Source organism: Mandrillus leucophaeus, unplaced genomic scaffold (genome assembly GCF_000951045.1).
Source record: "Mandrillus leucophaeus isolate KB7577 unplaced genomic scaffold, Mleu.le_1.0 Scaffold3, whole genome shotgun sequence".
Lineage (NCBI taxonomy): Eukaryota > Metazoa > Chordata > Mammalia > Primates > Cercopithecidae > Mandrillus > Mandrillus leucophaeus.
In genome coordinates this window covers 29,953-50,395 of record NW_012103142.1, presented here as the reverse complement: position 1 = coordinate 50,395, position 20,443 = coordinate 29,953, and the positions used below count along the sequence as shown (strand labels likewise).

Sequence of the window (20,443 nt, the reverse complement as noted above, 5' to 3'; positions counted from 1 at the left end):
TTCCCCTCACATTTCTCTTTACAGAGAGGGACATCACTAGCTACACATAGGGAGACTGAGGGGTCTGCAGCATCACCACTGCTAAAACCAGTAGCACTGTGTGGGCAACTGAGTAGGGCAGCTCTAAATGGAAAAGGGACCCAGCACTTTAACATTCCCTATTAGAATGGACAGAAAGGACAGGAAGCCATAGATATATAAACTATTTATTAACAGACAAGGCCTACAGACTTATTTCTTCTTGGACACACCCACGGTGCGGCCACGGCGGCCAGTGGTCTTGGTGTGCTGGCCTCGGACACGAAGGCTGCAGGTAAAAAGAGAAGGGTCATAGGTCATACACAGCACAAAGAAAAGGTTGGGGAAAAGGAAGAGCGAGTAGGAAGAATGCTGTGAGTCGAGGTAGGCAGTGAGATGAGACCTCCACTCACCCCCAGAAGTGGCGCAGCCCTCTATGGGCCCGAATCTTCTTCAGTCGCTCCAGGTCTTCACGGAGCTTGTTGTCCAGACCATTGGCTAGGACCTGGATTCAGAGGAGGCGGCAAGGGATGTTTTATCCCCTGACCACCTATGCCCAATTCTATCAGGACCCTCCACCCTTCCTCTAATCCTGCCCTCATTTCAGTACACACCTGGCTATATTTTCCATCCTTTACATCCTTCTGTCTGTTCAAGAACCAGTCTGGGATCTTGTACTGGCGTGGATTCTGCATAATGGTGATCACACGTTCCACCTGGCAGGCAGGACAAGGTCAGATCTACATGGCCCCCTTTCTGAGGCTGACCCCACCCCCAGCCCCCTTCCTTGTCCTCACCTCATCCTCAGTGAGTTCTCCCGCCCTCTTGGTGAGGTCAATGTCTGCTTTCCTCAACACCACATGAGCATATCTTCGGCCCACACCCTGAATGAAGTGAGGGTTTTCGGAATTAGGGTTCAATCTGATTTTTAAATTCCTTTATAGCCTCATTATTCAAAAAGCTTACAAAGGTAGGATCTGCAATAATCTATTTTGCAATCCCCTAGGTCACCCTTTCCTCACCCACCTTTCCAGATATAAACCATTTGATAGAAGGTTAACTTTGGGCCGCACGCAGTGGCTCACGCCTGTAATCCTAGCACTTTGGGAGGCCCAGGTGGGTGGATGACTTTGAGGGCAGGAGTTTGAAACCAGCCTGGCCAACATGGTGAAACCCTACTAAAAATACAAAAAAAATTAGCCGAGCATGGTGGTGGGCGCCTGTAATCCCAGCTACTTGGGAGGCTGTGGCAGAATTGCTTGAACCTGGGAGGCAGAGGTCACAGCAAGCCGAGATCACACCACCACACTCAAACCTGGGCGAGAGAGAGAGACCCCATCTCCAAAAAAAAAAAAAAAGGTTACTTTGTTCAGGGGCACGGACTGAATCATGAACATAGAATTTAGTGTTATAGACAACCCTTTGAAAGCAGGCAGTATCTTTTTTTTTTCTCCTCATTGCTCAGCATATGTATTTGTCACTAAGTGCCTTCTGATTCTTGCATTTAGGAGAAGAAGGGGCCTGCCTCTCCAAACTAATGCAGTAAACCAGAGTCTTATGAGTTACAGGATTTGATTAAGGTACTTGGGCTGTCAGTTCCTCAGAATCTCTAAGGCAAATCACTGTATCCCTATAATCAAAGTATTCCAAGATCACAAACTGAATTTTGTCAGTGCCCAGAACTGACCGCCCAAGTGATTATAAAAAAACCCTAATGCTTACATTGGTAGCATCATATCAACACCAGCACTAGCACCCATGCTATCTAAACTCATGAACCAAAGTGATTTGGAGAGTGAAGGATGAACTGAATAGTAAGCCCTGCCCCTCATTTTGTCCAACTAGAACCTCAGAATGTGGCCCTATTTGGAAATAAGGTCTTCACAGAAATAATTAGGTAAAATGAAGTTATCTTTGATTAGGGTGGGCTCTAGATCCAATGACAAATCATAAGAGAGACATGAAGAGGACCATGAGATGACAGCAACAGATTGGAGTAATGCAGTTACAAGCCAAGGAACACTAAGGATTACTGACAACCACCAGAAGATAGGAAGAGGCAAGGTTCTTAAGTGCCCCCAGCGCCGTAAGTAATTTTCTTAGTTTATATGAACTTGTTATAGTAGGCCCCAGGAAACTAAAACAAATGGCAGTTCCTCTCTGCAAGAGAGAGAGATCAAGGGTTGGCTTCACAGTGGCTCATGCCTGTAATTCCAGCACTCTGGGAGGCTGAAGGTGGAGGATCACTGAGCCCAGGAGTTCCAGACCAGCTTGGACAACACAGCAAGATCCAGATTAGCCAGACATGGTGGTGGTGCACACTTATAGCCTCAACTACTTGGGAAGTTGAGGCAGAAGGATTGACTTGAGCCCTGGAGGTGAAGGCTGCAGTGAATGGTGATTCCGCCACTCCAGCCTTTCAAAAAATAAATGTGGCTGGGCACAGTGGCTCAAGCCTGTAATCCCAGCACTTTGGGAGGCTAAGGTGGGTGGATCACCTGAGGTCAGAAGTTTAAGACCAGCCTGACCAACATGGTGAAACCCCCTCTCTTCTAAAAATACAAAAATTAGCTGGGCGTGTGCCTGTAATCTCAGCTACTTGGGAGGCTGAAGTTGCAGTGAGATGAGATCACGCCACTGCACTCCAGCCTGGGCGATGGGGCGAGACTCTGTTTCAGAATAAATAAATAAACGTGACCAAGGGTCAAATTATTAGGTTTATTCAGAAGACAGCAGGGTCTTTCAAATATATATATTTATTTATTTATTAAATGACGAGGTTTCACCGTGTTGGCCAGGCTGGTCTTGAATTCCTGACCTCAGGGGATCCACCCACTTCAGCCTCTGAAAGTGAGCCACTGCACTCAGCCTCAAATTTAATTATATGTTTACAAATGAATATTTACTTCAAAATGAGAGTGGGAAGACAGATAGATAAAATGAGATTTCTAATCTTAGTTAGAATAACTTTCATCCATGAAGGTTATTCTCTATTACACTTCTGAATGGTGCACCTCTACTTAAGCCTCACAGCAAGTATCTAAGTACAGTATTTCACACTGCCTTCCTTATTAGTTTCACAGAGCACCCAACAGAAGGAATTTTCCTCTACACATTCCTTAAACCAGCCAACAGTATCCCTACTACTATCCATTCGCTAACGTCGCCTAAGTATCTACCATGCAACAGAAGCCAAGAACTGTAAGACAGGCCTAGCCCTGCACCCATGAAGTGGACACATACTGGTAGGCTATTTCCACAACTAACTACAAATTCTGACTTAAGAAAAAAAAAAAAAGAACGTGTGTATCTAGAAAGCCAGGAGTTTATTAGGTTTGTGGAGAGAAATACCCAAGTGAAATAATTATTCTTGCATTCACTGATTTGATTCTTAAAAGCCGAAGAGAGAGATGTACTCCTTCACACTTTAACAGGAGTGTCAACTCTGACATATGAGTAAATGTCCTGCTCATACTTCTTCCACCCTCCATCTACAAGTTTCTTCACACTTTTTATCTGTTGGCATTTTTACTCATCCCTCAAGATGCCCAATAATCCTCCAATTCTGAGGGAATATAAATTTCACAGGAAGGGTTGCTGTTATGATGGCGGGGTGGGTAAAGAAACCGAATCTAGAAGGATCTCACGGTTCAGGAAAATCTTAGCGAATTCGGGTGAGCAACTATACCTCCTTCCCACTCCCCCGGGTGAAATGTTTTGGCTTGACCTTAGACCACTCTCTTGGCTTTAATCACTTATTTTCTGTGGTAAATGTGGTAAGTGCTAAAGGGGTTAGTCTCTCCCTAAACCACTTTCTTTTCTTAATCCAGCAGTCAAGGTGCCCTGGATGAGACTCAAGTCTCCCCAACCTTGCTTCATTTTTGCTCATGTCTTCACAACCCAATTCTCATTTACATTCCCTATTCCTTACCCTACTTTACTTACCTTAATGGCAGTGATGGCAAAGGCTATTTTCCGCCGCCCATCGATATTGGTGTTGAGTACTCGCAAAATATGCTGGAACTTTTCAGGGATCACTAGAGACTGGTTTAAAAAGTACGGGGGAGAAATTAGACACAGTAAACTATCAAACAGTACGGTTGATAAGGCAAACGAACTTCATACAAAACGGTTAAGCCTGTCACACAAGTGGCAAAGGCACCCGATCCCCACCCCTAAGGTTTTCACACCACACAGCAAACTCCTCAGTCCTGCAGAGTAGGTACATGAAGCGTTCAAGCTTGGGAAAATGCAACCTTTGGAGAGAGGAGGCAGGTCTCCTGCCCATTCCCAAAAGTGCGTGGCGGAAGCCAGAGTTCCCCATATACGCCCAAGCCTTAGGCAGCTTCCGTGCGCCAGAGCAGTGACCCTTCCTCGGGCCCGCTCTCCGGAACTGGAAATCTTTGGTGTCCCTTTCCAGGGGCGCGATCCAAGGCTTCATACGGAAAGTCTCAGGCCCTCAGGACAGGGCGTTTCCAGAACCCCAACAGCTGGCTTTCCTTGCCCGAGTTGCGATGTCGCTGGATCACGGCACGGATTCCAGGCTTACCATGGCGGCAGCACAAGTGGCGGCGTGTAGGCCTCCTGTGGAAGAGAGAGCGGAAGTGACGCGGTATCATTATATAGCTTTCAGGAGGAAGAGGCGGAGCGATCTAGGAGAAGTGCTTCCGGAAACTGTTTCAGCCTGACCTAGCTGGACTTAGGAGAGTATGGCTTGGGTACCACAACTTCCGGTGCGCCTTTCTTTACAGTTCGTAAAGTTCATAGGTTTAAGAGAAGCGAAGGTTCCGGGCTAGTTTGTGCTTCAGACTTCCACATTTCCGTTTAGAGTTGGGTGAAGTGGTTAGAACTGAAAGGGAACAGCTGGAGTCAAACAATTTAACTCAAATATCTGGGAACGATTTCGCGCTGAGGAAGACCCTTTGGGACTTGTAGCTCCACTCCGGGGAACAGACTCGCCGGCCTGACAGTTGCCGGGAGTGAGGCTGCGGGGAATGGCCGCCGCTGCGACCATGGCGGCTGCCGCCCGGGAACTGGTGTTGCGGGCTGGGACGTCAGACATGGAGGAGGAAGAGGGCCCGCTGGTGAGAGCGCGGAACTGTTTCTCCTCCGTAGTCCCGGTGCTCCTAGCTTCAGAAAGACCTGAGCTGGATTTAGGCACAAGGGTGGGAACTTGGCTGCTACCTGTGATATTACCTGTTTGACTCCCCGTACCCTTCCCTGTGATCAGACCCGACCCTGAGCGGGACCCTCGTGGCTGAAACTCATATTCTGGGGCACAATTTCAACTTCGCTCCACATTTTGGGGTAGAGTCAAGAAGTAATATAGTGTAAAGGTTAAGAACATGGACTCTGGAGCCAGACTGCCTGGGTTCTAATTCCATCTCTGCCACTTACACGCTGTGTTCCCTTGGGCAAGTTAACCCGCTTTTCTGTGCCATCATTTCTCAGACCTATAAGATGAGGAAGATAGAACCTACTGTATACATCGTTGTTAGGATTAGATGAATGAGTATGTTTAAGATTGCATCTCGCACGCAGGTAAACACTATGTATTTTGACATTTCTAGAAAGCCTGGGGTTCCCCAGAGGTGTGATAGAACATCCAAGATGGCAGGAGCCTGAGGGTCCTAAATTTAAGTGCAAGTTCAGCTCCATCCTCTGCAATTCCTAGCTTTCCTCATTAGGTCATCTCCACTGTCTTGTCTTTTACTTTTTTTTTTTTTTTTCTTGAGACGGTTCTCCCTGTGTTACCCAGGTTGACCTTGAACTCCTGATCTCCTCAGACAGTCTTCCAGTCTCAGCTTCTAAGTAGTTGGGACTATAAGGAGCCCGCCACCATGCTGGGCTAACTCCACTGTCTCATTGGATCGTCTCATTCCTTGTCGTATTCCTTACCCATCAACACAAAATAGGAGAGTGGGTGCAATGTGAGACTTAGAATTTTTCAAAGCGGTACCTGTGGCTTCCAGCAAAAGCACCTCCTTCTCACTTGAAGGACTGGGGATATCCAATTACATTTTCTCTTTCTGTCTTTCACTGTATCCTACTCCCATTAACTTATTCCTTTCCAGGCGGGTGGTGCCGGGCTCCAGGAATCACTGCAACTTGGGGAGCTGGATATCACTTCTGATGAGTTCATCCTGGATGAAGTGGATGGTAAGTGATGGCGTGGAGTGGGTGCAGTACCTGTAATCTGAGAGGCATGGGAGCTGGAAGGAATAAGGTAGGGATTGGTGTGCAGATACTCAATGTGGGGAGAGGGAGCTGTGGAGCTGAACCCTTACGATAAACTTCTATTTCCAGTTCACATTCAGGCAAATCTGGAGGATGAGTTAGTAAAGGAAGCTCTTAAAACGGTGAGGATTTCCCCTATACTAATCTGCCCTTCTATCTACTCTCCCCCAAAAGGAAAAACAACAGTTTTTTGCTTTTGTTATATCAGCCTGGTATCTGATCCTTTAGTCCTTCACTGATTCTGTTACAGTGTCCCTTTACTGAGACTTTTTTCTGACCTGTCATCTTTATGTCCTCCCAGGGTGTAGATCTTCGTCACTATTCAAAACAAGTTGAACTGGAGCTGCAGCAGATTGAACAGAAATCCATTCGGGATTGTATCCTCCAGCAGAGGGAAGGGGCGGTGCTATTGATATGGGGATTTTGTGGTGTGTGGTACAGATGTCTCAGCTGGGGTCAACATCTGTGAGGTTTCTGTCACTTCAGAGAGCAATTGGAGAGGTACTACAAATCTGAGGCTCTCCCATTTTCACCATGAGGCCCCTTGACTTTTTATGGGTCAGATATTCAAGAGAGTGAGAATATAGCATCTCTGCACAACCAGATCACAGCCTGTGATGCTGTCCTGGAGGTTAGTAATCCTGAACTGTGACCCCTAACAGCTGCTCTGAACCAGATCATGGACTCTGGTGCCATTTTTAGGTCATCAGCCTTAAGATGGGGACAAGTTAGGGTCATTTTCAAGATGACTTCAGGAGCCTTTTTTGTTATTGCTGCCATATTTAATGTTATTTCCTGGTAATCTGGGGTATCTCATCCTCTGCCACCCTCATGGACTGATGAATACTGAGGACTTCACAGAGAGGCTTTGGTGGCCCACTTATCTCCTACAAACCCTATAGCACTCCAGCAACATCTTCTACCTTCCCTACAGCGAATGGAGCAGATGTTGGGAGCTTTTCAGAGTGACCTCAGCTCCATCAGCTCTGAGATCCGGACACTGCAGGAACAGTCAGGAGCCATGAACATTCGACTTCGAAATCGCCAGGCAGTTCGGGGGAAACTTGGGGAGCTTGTTGATGGTCTGGTTGTGCCTTCTGCTCTGGTCACGTGAGTTACCGGTTTGAAGGGTCATGATGTCCATGGCGGGTGAATGGGCTGGGGTGACCTACCTTATTTACCATATGGGTCTACTGGCTCCAGATTAAGTGCTTTTTAGAAATTAGTAGCCAGGTTAACCACCATTTCTTTAGGCATGCATTAGGCATCAAAGATTAAGATTAAGAATGATGTAAGATCAGGTGTATAGGGGGAAGGTCCAGGAATAGAAAACTTTATACTTGTGTCCTGACTATATGGTACAATGCAAGGTGGTAGAGATGATAGGAGCTGGAGGTAAGGAGTGTGGTCTGGGTCTGGTTTAGGGATGTCTGGGTTTCCCTTGTAACTTATCCCACCCCTTCCTGCTACCCAGGGCGATTCTGGAGGCTCCAGTGACAGAGCCCAGGTTCTTGGAGCAGCTACAGGAGCTGGATGCCAAGGCAGCTGCAGTCAGAGAGCAGGAAGCTAGAGGCACAGCAGCCTGCGCGGATGTCAGAGGCGTGCTCGATCGGCTCCGGGTCAAGGTGGGAAGTAGGGATGGATACCCTGGAGGCTACTAGAAGCAGCCCTCCCAAGATCTTCACTATGGATTTCCTTGGCAGAGCTCACTGTAGCCTGTCTCCAAGAACTTCACCCTGCCTTTTCTGGGCAGCCCCATTCTTGCCTCTCTGGGTTTCCTTGAAAATCTTGAGAAATACCAAAGAGATATGCACCACTTTTCAACCTATGTTTACCATTTGTTGCTTCCCCCAATTCCTCTCATACAGCAAAAAGGTTGCAGCTTCATGCTCTGTGCTTGGTTCCCCACATCTAGGCAGTGATGAAGATCCGAGAGTTTATCCTCCAGAAGATTTATTCCTTCAGGAAACCAATGACCAACTATCAGATCCCCCAGACGGCCCTGCTGAAGTACAGGTCACAACCCCAAGGAAGTGCATGGGATGGCCTTTGAGCTTTTGAGCAGCCTAATGTGGGCATCTGGTTTCCTGGGAGACAGGTAGACTGACATGTTCCTGACCTCCTAGGTTCTTCTATCAGTTTCTGCTGGGCAATGAACGAGCAACAGCAAAGGAAATCAGGGATGAATACGTGGAGACGCTGAGCAAGATCTACCTGTCTTACTACCGCTCTTACCTGGGGCGGCTCATGAAGGTGCAGGTAAGGTCAGGAGGGAGAGGCATTCCTGGGCACGTGGACTGGGAGGAGGGGACATCCCTGGGCAAGGAATATTTTATTGTGTTGTCGGAAGAGATGGTTATCAGTTCTCTTTTCTGTTTTCTTAGTATGAGGAAGTTGCTGAGAAAGATGATCTAATGGGCGTGGAAGATACAGCGAAGAAAGATATCCTAGTCCTGGGGAACCCTCATGCCAGGTCTTGAGAGTGGGAGGACTTTCGGCTGCAGCCACCAAGGCACTGTTCCTTACCTTTTCCTATGGGACTGAAACCTTTTAGAATGTGATGAAAGCTATAGCCTCCCTCCTAAGAAAGATGCACATGTCATTTTGACACATAGTTTTGCATATGATTGCAGGAGGTGGGGAGACACCCTGAAGTCCGTTCACAGATGTCATCACGTGGGGCCCTAGTACTGGGAAAGAGGGCTGACTAGGCCATGTCTCGCCGTCTAGGGTCCCTGCAGATAGTGAGTCTTTGGGCCCAGTTATGGTCTCATTGTTTTCCCTGACTCTGACCCATCTTACGATTCTTCTCAAAGCCATCACTCCGCAGCAGGAACACCATTTTCACCCTAGGAACCCGTGGCTCTGTCATCTCCCCCACTGAACTTGAGGCCCCCATCCTGGTGCCTCACACAGCCCAGCGCGGAGAGCAGAGGGTATGAGGAGGAACAAGCTTCAGTCATGAAAGAGACTCTGAGATGGAGGGAGGGAAGGCCAGACCTCAGGGCAGAGCTTCCCAACCTGCAGGCCCTGTCTCGATCCCCTTAGACTTGGGAGTGGCCTTCTCCAATCACTCCAGCCTGCTGTGATGTGAAAAGAGCTGGGAACCATTGACTAAAGGGCATGCAGAGGGGAGAGACTGGATGAGGGGAATGACGGTCAGAGGCAGGTGTTGAGGTGGATGCAGGAGTAGCAACAGCAGGTGGGTGTAGGCCCTTTTTGTACCCCTATGTTCCCCCACCTTTTCAGTGCCCATTCAGCTTGCTCTTTGACAGCCTGGACCTAGATGGATGCCAAGGGTCTGCCCAGCTCTTATTACCCAGGTTTACTGATTTTGCAGCCATATCCATGGGAAGTCAGTGTTGGGGTCCATCCCTTCTGTGTTTCTTCTTTACTTCTCCTCTCCCAGTATCCATTTGAGGCCCTCTTCCGCAGCCAGCACTACGCCCTCCTAGACAATTCCTGCCGCGAATACCTTTTCATCTGTGAATTTTTTGTTGTGTCTGGCCCGGCTGCACATGACCTGTTCCATGCTGTCATGGGCCGTACACTCAGCATGACCCTGGTAAGATTCCTATTTCCTGTACTATTCAACACCTTTGTCCCCAGTCTTCATCAGCAGCATAGTGGGGTCATGACTGTGGTAGAACTGAAATCAGGATCACCTCATTCTAAAATGTCTAAGCCTTGGCTGGGCACGGTAGCGCACGCCCATAATCCCAGCATTTTGGGAGTCTGAGGCAGTAGGATTGCCTGAGCTCAGGAGTTTGAGACCAGCCTGGCCTGTCTATAAAAAATAAAAAATTAGCCAGCTATGTGTTGATGTATGCCTGTGGTCCTAGCTACTTGAGATGCTGAGGTGGAAGGATTGCTTGAGCCCAGGAGGTCAAGGCTGCAGTGAGCCATGCACTCCAGAGTGAGACCTGTCTCTTAAAACAAAAAAAAGAAAAGCTGGGCACAGTGGCTCACACCTGTAATCCCAGCACTTTGGGAGGCTGAGGCGGGAGGATCTGTGAGTTCGAGACTAGCCTGACCAACATGGTGAAACCCCATCTCCACTAAAAATACAAAAATTAGTCGGGCGTGCGCAGCCTGTAATCCTAGCTAATCAGGAGGCCGAGGCAGGAGAATTGCTTGAACCTAGGAGGGGGAGGTTGCAGTGAGCCAAGACTGCGCCACTGCACTCCAGCCTGGGTGACAGAGCAAGACTCCATCTCAAAAAAAAAAATGTCTAAGCCTTGTTACTTAGACTTGTCACAGTGTTACTTCCCATGAAATCCTCAGAGTGTAGGGTCCCTGAGACTCCCCCTGCTGCTGCCCCACAATCAGGCAATAGCACGTGAAAACTGAGGGTCCTCCAAACCCCTGACCCAAGCTCAGCCTGGAACTCTGCTGTGATAGGCTTGTGATCGTAGATCCTGCTGCAGCCAGGTGCAGTGGTTTACACCTGTAATCCCGGTACTTTGGGAGACCAAGGCAGGAAGATTGCTTGAGGCCAGGAGTTCAAGACCAGCCTGGGCAACATGGCAAGACCTTGTCTTGACAAAAAATTTAAAAATAAGCCAGGCATGGTGGTACACACCCATGGTCCCAGCTACTTGGCAGGCTGAGGTGGGAACATCACTTGAGCCCAGATGTTTGAGGCTGCAGTGAACTGTGATTGTACCATTGCAATCTAGCCTAGGTGACAAAGCAAGAACCTGTCTCTAAAGTCAAAAACGCCGGGCGCAGTGGCTCACAGCTGTAATCCCAGCACTTTAGGAGGCTGAGGTGGGCGGATCACCTGAGGTCAGGAGTTCGAGACCAGCTTGGCCAACATGGTGAAACCCCATCTTTACTAAAAATACAAAAATTAGTCAGGTGTGGTGGCAGGCGCCTGTAATTCCAGCTACTCAGGAGGCTAAGGCAGGAGAATCGCTTGAACCTGGGAGGCAGGCGGAGGTTGCAGTGAGCTGCGATTGCGCCACTGCATTCCAGCTTGGGCGACAAGGGCGACAAGAGCGAAACTCCATCTCAAAAAAACAACAACAAAAAAAGCCAAAAACATAGATCCTGGTGGGTAAGGCAGTAGGACCACCCGGGTGGCAGTGGACAGGAAAGCAGGGGGCAGTTGCATTTTACCTCTCCCTTCTGTCCTATCCAGTGCATCATCCCCATAGAAACACATGCGTTTGTTCATAGTCACTGAGGAAAACAAACTGACATTCTCTTTTAATCCTCTGCTTGTTCCCCAATCACATAGAAACACCTGGAGTCCTATCTCGCTGACTGCTACGATGCCATTGCTGTTTTTCTTTGTATCCACATTGTTCTCCGGTTCCGTAACATTGCAGCAAAGAGGGATGTTCCTGCTCTGGACAGGTCACTGAATTCTGGTCCTTGATGCCCAACAGGCCACAAACTCTCTTGGTCTTGCATGACTCTGCCCTGACCTTAGACTTCTACTGACCTGGTATCATTAACCTTTATTCCCATTGATTTGCTCCAGAGGCAGTACTGCTGCTTTTTGACTCACCTTTCTCCAACCACTGCCCCCCCATCCCCACAACTAACTGTTGACCATTAAACTGAATGGTGCCCCACTCCCTCCCATCCCTCTCCAACATTCCTTGCCGGCTGACCTCAGATTCTGATTAAGCCCACAGGTACTGGGAACAGGTGCTTGCCTTGCTATGGCCACGGTTTGAGCTGATCCTGGAGATGAATGTCCAGAGCGTCCGAAGCACTGACCCCCAGCGCCTAGGGGGGTTGGATACACGGCCCCACTATGTGAGGGAGGGCAAGGGTAACAAAGGGTTCTTGAAAGGCAGGGCTCTAAGCATCATTGTGGGGGTTGGCCACGGTCACAGTTGTGTCATGGGCCACGCTATGAGCAGGCATTCTGGGAGGGTGATAAAACTCATGGTGAGTGGTGCACTGTGGGTAGGAGGGACTGGAGGTGGAGTCACATCACATGGTGGCGGGTTGACCAAGGGAGTTGGGAGGTGGTGGTGGTTGGGCCAGGAGGTGGGTGTGACTTTCCTTCCCACTCTGTCCTAGATCACACGCCGCTATGCAGAGTTCTCCTCCGCTCTTGTCAGCATCAACCAGACAATTCCCAATGAACGGACCATGCAATTGCTGGGACAGCTGCAGGTAAGGGTCAGACAGGAGAGACTTACCAGCAGCAGGGCTGCTGCCAGTGGGTGGAGGCTGAGGAGGAGCCAGAGGGGGGCCTGATGGCCTTGCTTTCTGGTGTCACCTCTTCCTCTCTGCCTTTTCAGGTGGAGGTGGAGAATTTTGTCCTTCGAGTGGCAGCCGAGTTCTCCTCAAGGAAGGAGCAGCTTGTGTTTCTGATCAACAACTATGACATGATGCTGGGTGTGCTGATGGTAATAGGTGCTCCTTCTCCTTGTCTTCCTACCCAGAAAATTTGGTTTCCCCCACTGCTTTGTTAGCTCTGTGAGGGCAGAGATGATGCCTGTCTTGTTCAGCGTTTTACTCTTGGAGTCTGGCACAGTGTCCAGCTTAGTACAATAAGTGTGGAATGAAGGGGACATCCTGAAGTGAAGGACTGCTTTCCCCAAACTTGACATTTCCCTTTGTCTTCCCTTAGGAGCGGGCTGCAGATGACAGCAAAGAGGTTGAGAGCTTCCAGCAGCTGCTCAATGCTCGGACACAGGTAGGGGTGTGGGGAAAAGGGAAGGGACAGCTTTGTGTGCTGTTTTCAGCTCCTGTGTGTTTGTGTGTATGTGTGTGTGTGTAGGGAGTGGCATAATGGACCTCAGGTACATGGAATTACTGTAACTCTTGATCCACAACATACTGTCATTATTGGTCTACTTTATTTTATTTTGTCTTTGGTTTTGCTTTTTTTTTTTTTTTTTCCTTTTTTGAGGCAGAGTCTCGCTGTGTCACCCAGGCTGGAGTGCAGTGGCATGAACATGGCTTACTGCAGCCTCGACAGCCTGGGCTTAAGCGATCCTCCCACCTTAGCCCCTGGGTAGCTGGGACCACAGGCATGAGCCACCATGCCTAGCTAATTTTCTATTTTTAGAATGAATTTTATTTTTTTCTTTATCCATCCCCTCAAGCACTTATCCTTTGTGTTATAAACAATCCAGTTACACTCTAAGTTATTTTAAAATGTACAATTAAGTTATAATTGACTATAGTCACCCTGTTGTGCTGTCAAATAGTAGGTCTTATTCATTCTTCCTATTTTTGTTTGTACCCATTAATCATCCCCAGCCTTCCACTAGCCTTCCCAGCCTCTGGTAGCCATCCTACTCTCTTCGTACATGAGTACATGAGTTCAATTGTTTTGATTTTTAGATCCCACAAATAAGTGAGAACACATGACATTTGTCTTTCTGTGCCTGGCTTACTTCACTTAATATAATGATCTCCAATTCTATGCATGTTGTTGCAAATGACTGAGTCTCATTATTTTTTATGGCTGAATAGTGCTCCATTGTGTACATGTCCCACGTTTTCTTTACCCATTCATCTGCTTGCTGATGGACACTTAGGTTGCTTCCAAATCTTAGCTATTGTGAACAATACTGCAACAAACATGGGAGTGCAGATACCTCTTCAATGTATTGATGTCCTTTCTTTTGGGTATATATCCAGCAGTGGGATTGCTGGATCATATGGTAGCTCTACTTTTAGTTTTCTGAGCAACCTTCAAACTGTTCTCCAAAGTGTTTGTACTAATTTACATTCCCACCAACAGTGTATAAGGGTTCCCTTTTCTCCACATCCTTGCCAGCATTGTTATTGCCTGTCTTTCGGATAAAAGCCATTCTGACTAGAGTGAGATGAGATCTCACTATAGTTTTAATTTGCATTTCTCTGATGATAGTGATGGTGAGCCCCTTTTCATATATGCCTGTTTGCCATTTGTATTCTTTTGAAAAATGTCTGTTCAAATCTTTTGCCCATTTTTTAATAGGATTATTAGACTTTGTCATGTAGTGTTGTTTGAGCCCCTTATATATGCTGGTTATGAATCCCTTGGCAGATGGGTAGTTTGCAAATATTCGTTGTCTCTTCACTTTGTTATTTCTTTCGCTGTGTGTGCAGAAGCTTTTTTTTTTTTTTTTTTGACACGGAGTTTAGCTCTTATTGCCCAGGCTGGAGTGCGATGGTGCGATCTTGGCTCACCGCAACCTCCGCCTCCTAGGTTCAAGCAATTTTCCTGCCTCAGCGTCCCAAGTAGCTGGGATTACAGGTATGTGCCACCATGCCTGGCTAATTTTGTATTTTTAGTAGAGACGGGGTTTCACCATGTTGGTCAGGCTGGTCTCAAACTCCTGACCTCAGGTGATCCGCCCACCTCCATCTCCCGAAGTGCTGGGATTACAGTGTGAGCCACCGTGCCCAGCTGTGCAGAAGCTTTTTAATTTGATGTGATCCCATTTGGCCATTTTTGCTTTGGTTGCCTGTGCTTGTGGGGTATGGCTCAAGAAATTTTTGCCCAGACCAATGTCTTGGAGATTTTCCCCAGTGTTTTCTTGTAGTAGTTTCATAGTTTGGTCTTAGATTTAAGTTTTTAATCCATTTGAATTGGTTTTCATATGTGGCGAGAGATAGGGGTATAGTTTCATTCTTCTGTGTAATGGATAGCCAGTTTTCCCAGCACCATTTATTGAAGAGACTATCTCTTTTCTTTTTTTTTCCTCAGACAGAGTCTTGCTCTGTTACCTAGGCTGGAGTGCAGTGGTGCAGTATTGGCTTACTGCAACCTCCGCCTCCTTGGTTCAAGTGATTCTCCTGCCTTGGCCTCCTGAATAGTTGGGATTACAGATGCCTGCCACCACGCCAGGCTAGTTTTTGTATTTTTAGTAGAGGTGGGGTTTCACCATGTTGGCCAGGCTTGTCTTGAACTCCTGACTTCAAGTGATCCTCCCGCCTCGGCCTCCCAAGTGCTGAGATTACAGGCATGAGCCACCGTGCCTGACCAAGAGACTATCTTTTCCCCAGTGTATGTTCTTGGCACTTTTATCAAAAATGAATTCACTGTAGGTGTGTGCGGGCTAATTTTTTAATTTTGTAAAGACAGTGTCTTGCCATGTTGCCTGGACTGTTCTTGAATTACTGCCCTCAAGTGAAAAATCTAATGATTCTTTTGGTTTTTTTGTTTGTTTGTTTTTTTAGAGACGGAGTCTCGCTCTGTCTCCCACACTGGAGTGCAGCGATACGATCTCAGCTCACTGCAACCTCTGCCTCCCAGGTTAAGTGATTCTCCTGCCTCAGCCTCTTAGTAGCTGGGACTACAGGTGCGTGCCACCATGCCCAGCTAATTTTTGTATTTTTAGTAGAGATGGGGTTTCACCATGTTGGCCAGGCTGGTCGTGAACTCCTCACCTCAGGTGATTCACCCGCCTTAGCCTCCCAAAGTGCTGGGATTACAGGCGTGAGCCCCTGCACCCGGCCCAGATTCTGTTTTTAATGACACTGAAAAACAGAATGAATTTTTGTTTTGGCATATATATAGCTCTACTTTTAAAAGCAAGAACACACACACAAAAGAGGGCAAAAAGCAGGAGTACAATAAATGCAACGTTTAGATCAACGAGTACCTGTGCATGAGAGGCACAGTGATAGTTTCAGGAGGATTTCATAGTTTGATAGTGGCTTTTGCCAAGCTGCTACTTCTTGGATTGTGTGGTGTGTTCGTGGGTGTTTATATCATTAAAAAACAAAACAGCCACTGCACTGGGTTGTTTTATTTTTTAATGATATAAACACTGATGAGACAAGGCAAGAAAACGGCAAGGCAAAAAAAAAAAAAAAAAAAAGGTTCAAATTTGAATGTGAATATGTGAGAATGGTCCCCAAAGAAACAAAGGCGAGAGGACCACTTGAAATCCAGGAGTTCGAGGTTACAGCAAGCTGTGATCATGCCATTGTAGTCTACCCTTGGCAACAGAGCAAGACCCTGTCTCAAACAGCAAAACAAAAATCCCCAGAATCACAGGATTTTTTTCATGCATAATTTTTCTAATATTGTCATGTTATTGCATATGGCTATAGCTCATTCTTTTTCACTGCCATATATGACTTGTGTGATTAAACATATTCTATAAATGGATTGTTTCCAGTTTCTTGCTTCTGTGAGCATTGTTTTATGAATAATCATGTCTTTTAGCACACATAGATACTGATTATCTTCATCAGAAGTTTCTCTTGGGTATAAACCTAGGACAGTATTTTTGCTGTTTATAAGATAGGCAGTATTAGTCTTTATAAGACAATGATAAATTGTTTTCCTAAGTAGTTCCTTCTTACCAGCAATACGTAAGAATTCCTTCTGAGCCACATTTTCTCCAACATGTGGTATTATCAGATCTTTGCCATTTTTTTCTTTTTTTTTTTTAAGAGACCAGAGATGCTGCTAAAGATGCTTGGGATCAGAAATGTTTCAGATTTTGAGTTTTTTTGGATTTTGGAGACTTTCATTATTTTTACTGGTTAGCATCTGTAGTCTGAAAATCTGAAATCTGAGATGCTCCAAAGAGCATTACCTTTGAGCATCATATTGATACTCAAAAACTTCCGAATTTTGGAGCATTTTGGATTTTAGATTATTGGATTAGGGATACTCAACCTGTATTTCAGTGGGTCTTTATTTGTAATTTCCTGATTACTAATAACACTGAGTATCACTTCAAATGTTTAGTAACTATATGTAGGGGTTCAGTCAGGCTGGTGGGAAAAATATTAGTTATGATAGCCACAAACCCTCTTCGAAGGCCTGAGAGTTTGCATAACTTCAGTAATAGATATGGTTGAAGGCGACCTGATCTTTACCTTTAGTTAAATAAATTAGAGTAATAACAAAGGAATGTGGGGAAGTTAGCTAGCTAGCTTGTTTACTCATGTGGTCTTAAGACTAACCTTTCATGTACCGCAGGTGCTTAACTGCTTTCTACTCAGGAAGTCCACAGTGTCAGTTACCCTGTAGTGGTGTTGACTCAAGTCTTTGTCAATTAATCTTTACTGAATAAATGAGAGTCTCACTAGCTGGTCAGGGCCGCCATCGCAACTGTTTGCAGTACTCTACAGGGAGTTTGTAAGCAGCCTGGACACACTCAGCTGGACTGGCAAAGCAGAATATCTGTGTCAGTATACTTCATTCATCCTTCGCCGGGTCAGGGGTCTGCAAGGGACAGACTCCCCGCAGCTCGTGCTCTGTGTGAGGAGCATCACCACAACTATACCATTTTTTTTTTCCTGTAGAATGGCTGTCATAGCATTTGACCTTTTAAAAATCGGGTTGTGGCTGGGCATGGTGGCTCACACCTGTAATCCCAGCACTTTGGGAGGCTGAGGCGGATGGATCAGTTGAGGCCAGTAATTCAAGACCAGCCTGGCCAACATGGCAGAACCCTGTCTCTACTAGAAGTACAAAAATTAACCAGGCATGGTGGCACATGCCTGTAGTCCCAGCTCCTCAAGGGCGCTGAACCTGGGAGGTGAAGGTTGCAGTGAGTCAAGATTATGCCACTGAACTCCAGCCTCAGTTACAGAGCATGACTCTCTCAAAAAATAAAGAAAAAAATAAGTCTGCTGGTATTTTTTTATTTATAAGACTTCTTTGTATCATCTACATACTAATCTTGTTGATTATATATAGGTTACAGATTATCTTTTAGTATGTATCTTTTTTTTTTTTTGGTGAGATGAGGGTCTTTCTATGTTGCCCAGGCACCTGGGCTGAAGAGATCCTTGCACCTCTTTTTTTTTTTTTTTTTTAAGACGGAGTTTCACTCTTGTTGCCCAGGCTGGAGTGCAATGGCATGATCTCGGCTCACTGCAACCTCCGCCTCCCAGCTTCAAGCAATTATCCTGTCTCAGCCTCCTGAGTAGCTGGGATTACAGGCGTGTGCTACCATGCCTGGCTAATTTTTGTATATTTAGTAGAGATGGGGTTTTGCCATGTTGGCCAGGCCGGTCTTGAATTCCCGACCTCAGGTGATCCATCCACTTCAGCCTCCCAAAGTGCTGGGATTACAGGCATGAGCCACCACGTCCAACCTTTGTTTTTTTAATGTTGCTTTTTGATGAAAGAAATTTATAATTTTAATGTGATTGAATTTATCTGTCTTTCATTTTTATGTCTTTGTTTTTAGTAACAGTCTTGCTCTGTCACCCAAGCTGGAATGCAGTAGTGTGATCATGTCTCACTGTAGCCTCAACCAGCTGGGCTCAGGCAACCCTCCTGCCTCAGACTCCCAAGTAACTGGGTCTATAGGTGTGTGCCATATGCCCAGCTAATTTTTGTTGTTGTTGTTGTTTTGTAGAGACAGAGTCTCACTATGTTGCCCAGACTGGTCTCAAACTCCTGGCCTCAAGTGATCTTCCCGCATCAGCCTCCCAAAGTGCTGGGCTTACAGCCACTATCCATCTCACCTGTGGCTCATGCCTGTAATCCCAGCACTTTGGGAGGCCGAGCGGGGGTGGATTATGAGGTCAAGGGATCGAGACCATCCTGGCCAACATGGTGAAACCCCGTCTCGAGTAAAAACACAAAAAAATTAGTTGGGTGTGGTGGCGCGCACCTGTAGTCCCAGCTACTCATGAGGCTGAGGCAGGAGAATCACTTGAACCAGGGAGGTGGAGGTTGCAGTGAGCCAAGATTGTGCCACTGCTCTCCAGACTGGTGACAGAGTGAGACTCCATCTCAAAAAAAAAAAGAAATTCCTTATTACTCCAAGGCCAGAAAAATATTATACTACATTTTCTTCTTAATATTGTAGAATTTTGGTTGGGTGCAGTGGCTGAAGACTGTAATCCCAACACTTTGGGAGGCCAAGGCAGGAAGATTGCTTGAAGCCAGGAGTTTGAGACCAGCCTAGACAGTATAGTGAGACCTCATCTCTATAAAAAATTTAAAAAAAAAAAAAATAGCCAAGCATAGTGGCACACACCTGTAGTCTGTGCTACTCAGGTAGCTGAGGTGGGAGGATCACTTGAGCCTGGGAGGTCGAGGCTGCAGTGAGCCCTGTTTGCGCTGCTGCACTCCAGCCTGGGCAACAGAGCGAGACCTTGTCTCAAAAAAATATAATAATAAAATTAGAGAATAAGCAAATATATATATAGAATTTTGTTGTTACCTTTAAGTCTGAAATTTACTTGGAATTAATTTTTGTGTATGATGTGAGGTAGGGATCTATTTCATTTTTTTATGTGGGTGGTTGGCCCAGAACCATTTATAGAAAATCTTTTCTTTTTTTTTCTTTTTTTTTTTTTTTTTTTTAGAGTCTCACTCTGTCACCCAGGCTGGAGTGCAGGGCCACAATCTCAGCTCACTGAAACCTCTGTCTCCTGGGTTCAAGTGATTCTCCTGCCTCAGCCTCCTGAGTAGCTAGGATTACAGACATGTGCCACCATGCCCAGCTAGTTTTTGTATTTTTAGTAGAGATGGGGTTTCACCATGTTGGCCAGGCTGGTCTCGACAAGTTTTCACATTTTAAAAAGTCTTTAATGATTTTGATTAGAATTACATTGTTTATAGATTAATTTGGAAGAATTGATACTTTATGATTTTTTTTTTTTTTGAGACAGGTTGGAGTGCAGTGGCACAATCATAGCTCACTGCAGCCTTGAACTCCTGGGCTCAAGAGCTCCTCCTGTCTCAGCCTACTGAGTAGTTAGGACTAGAGGCACACAGCACCACACTTGCCTTTTTAAAAAACATTTTTAAATTAAAAAATTTTTTTTTAAATTTTCTGTGAGAATACAAAATTTAAAAATTTAATTTTTTATAGTGTCTCACTATGCTGGGATTACAGACCTGAGCCACTCCACCTGGCCTCCTTCTCCAATTTTTAAGATAGTCTTTTAATGTCTTTTGATAACCTTTTTAAATTTTCAGCACAAAGACACTGTAAGTCATTTGCCATATTTTTAGTTGGGCATAATATGTATGTTTAGTCCTACTAGGAATAAATATTTTCTAATCTTTTGTCTTTAATGTCTTATGTTTCTGATTTCTTATTCTATTGGCTAATACTCCCAGGATGATGTTTAGAAGCTGAATAGAAAGGCGATAGTGAGCCGGGCGCGGAGGCTCAAGCCTGTAATCCCAGCACTTTGGGAGGCTGAGATGGGCGGATCACAAGGTCAGGAGATCGAGACCATCCTTGCTAACACCGTGAAACCCCGTCTCTACTAAAAAATACAAAAAACTAGCCGGGCG

The 20,443-nt window shown here is 46.1% G+C and overlaps 2 protein-coding genes across 3 annotated transcripts in view; one reads left to right on the top strand and one right to left on the bottom strand.

The window, feature by feature from the left end:
- Window positions 1-190: 190 nt before the first annotated feature.
- Window positions 191-4,668, bottom strand: RPS18 (ribosomal protein S18). Its single transcript, XM_011986458.1, has 6 exons — window positions 4,568-4,668; window positions 3,964-4,062; window positions 816-902; window positions 633-734; window positions 432-523; window positions 191-307 (listed from the first exon to the last, which is right to left on the bottom strand). Exons 1-6 carry the CDS (start codon window positions 4,568-4,570, stop codon window positions 232-234), a joined length of 459 nt encoding a protein of 152 aa, XP_011841848.1. The 5' UTR covers window positions 4,571-4,668; the 3' UTR covers window positions 191-231.
- Window positions 4,669-4,724: 56 nt separating this feature from the next.
- The window catches only part of VPS52 (vacuolar protein sorting 52 homolog (S. cerevisiae)), a 21,712-nt gene continuing 5,993 nt past the window's right edge, over window positions 4,725-20,443 (top strand). The window contains exons 1-17 of one of the 2 annotated variants that reach the window (XM_011986459.1): window positions 4,725-5,102; window positions 6,093-6,177; window positions 6,325-6,377; window positions 6,557-6,632; window positions 6,819-6,886; window positions 7,190-7,365; window positions 7,730-7,880; window positions 8,171-8,271; window positions 8,382-8,514; window positions 8,640-8,697; window positions 9,058-9,191; window positions 9,665-9,820; window positions 11,498-11,616; window positions 11,901-12,024; window positions 12,295-12,390; window positions 12,519-12,626; window positions 12,851-12,916. In XM_011986459.1, the coding sequence (XP_011841849.1) occupies window positions 5,013-5,102; window positions 6,093-6,177; window positions 6,325-6,377; window positions 6,557-6,632; window positions 6,819-6,886; window positions 7,190-7,365; window positions 7,730-7,880; window positions 8,171-8,271; window positions 8,382-8,514; window positions 8,640-8,697; window positions 9,058-9,191; window positions 9,665-9,820; window positions 11,498-11,616; window positions 11,901-12,024; window positions 12,295-12,390; window positions 12,519-12,626; window positions 12,851-12,916 (1,794 nt within the window). In that variant the 5' untranslated portion in view covers window positions 4,725-5,012. Of the gene's footprint in view, window positions 5,560-6,092; window positions 6,178-6,324; window positions 6,378-6,556; window positions 6,633-6,818; window positions 6,887-7,189; window positions 7,366-7,729; window positions 7,881-8,170; window positions 8,272-8,381; window positions 8,515-8,639; window positions 8,698-9,057; window positions 9,192-9,664; window positions 9,821-11,497; window positions 11,617-11,900; window positions 12,025-12,294; window positions 12,391-12,518; window positions 12,627-12,850; window positions 12,917-20,443 lie in introns of both variants that reach the window. The other variant, XM_011986460.1, reaches the window with a different exon arrangement.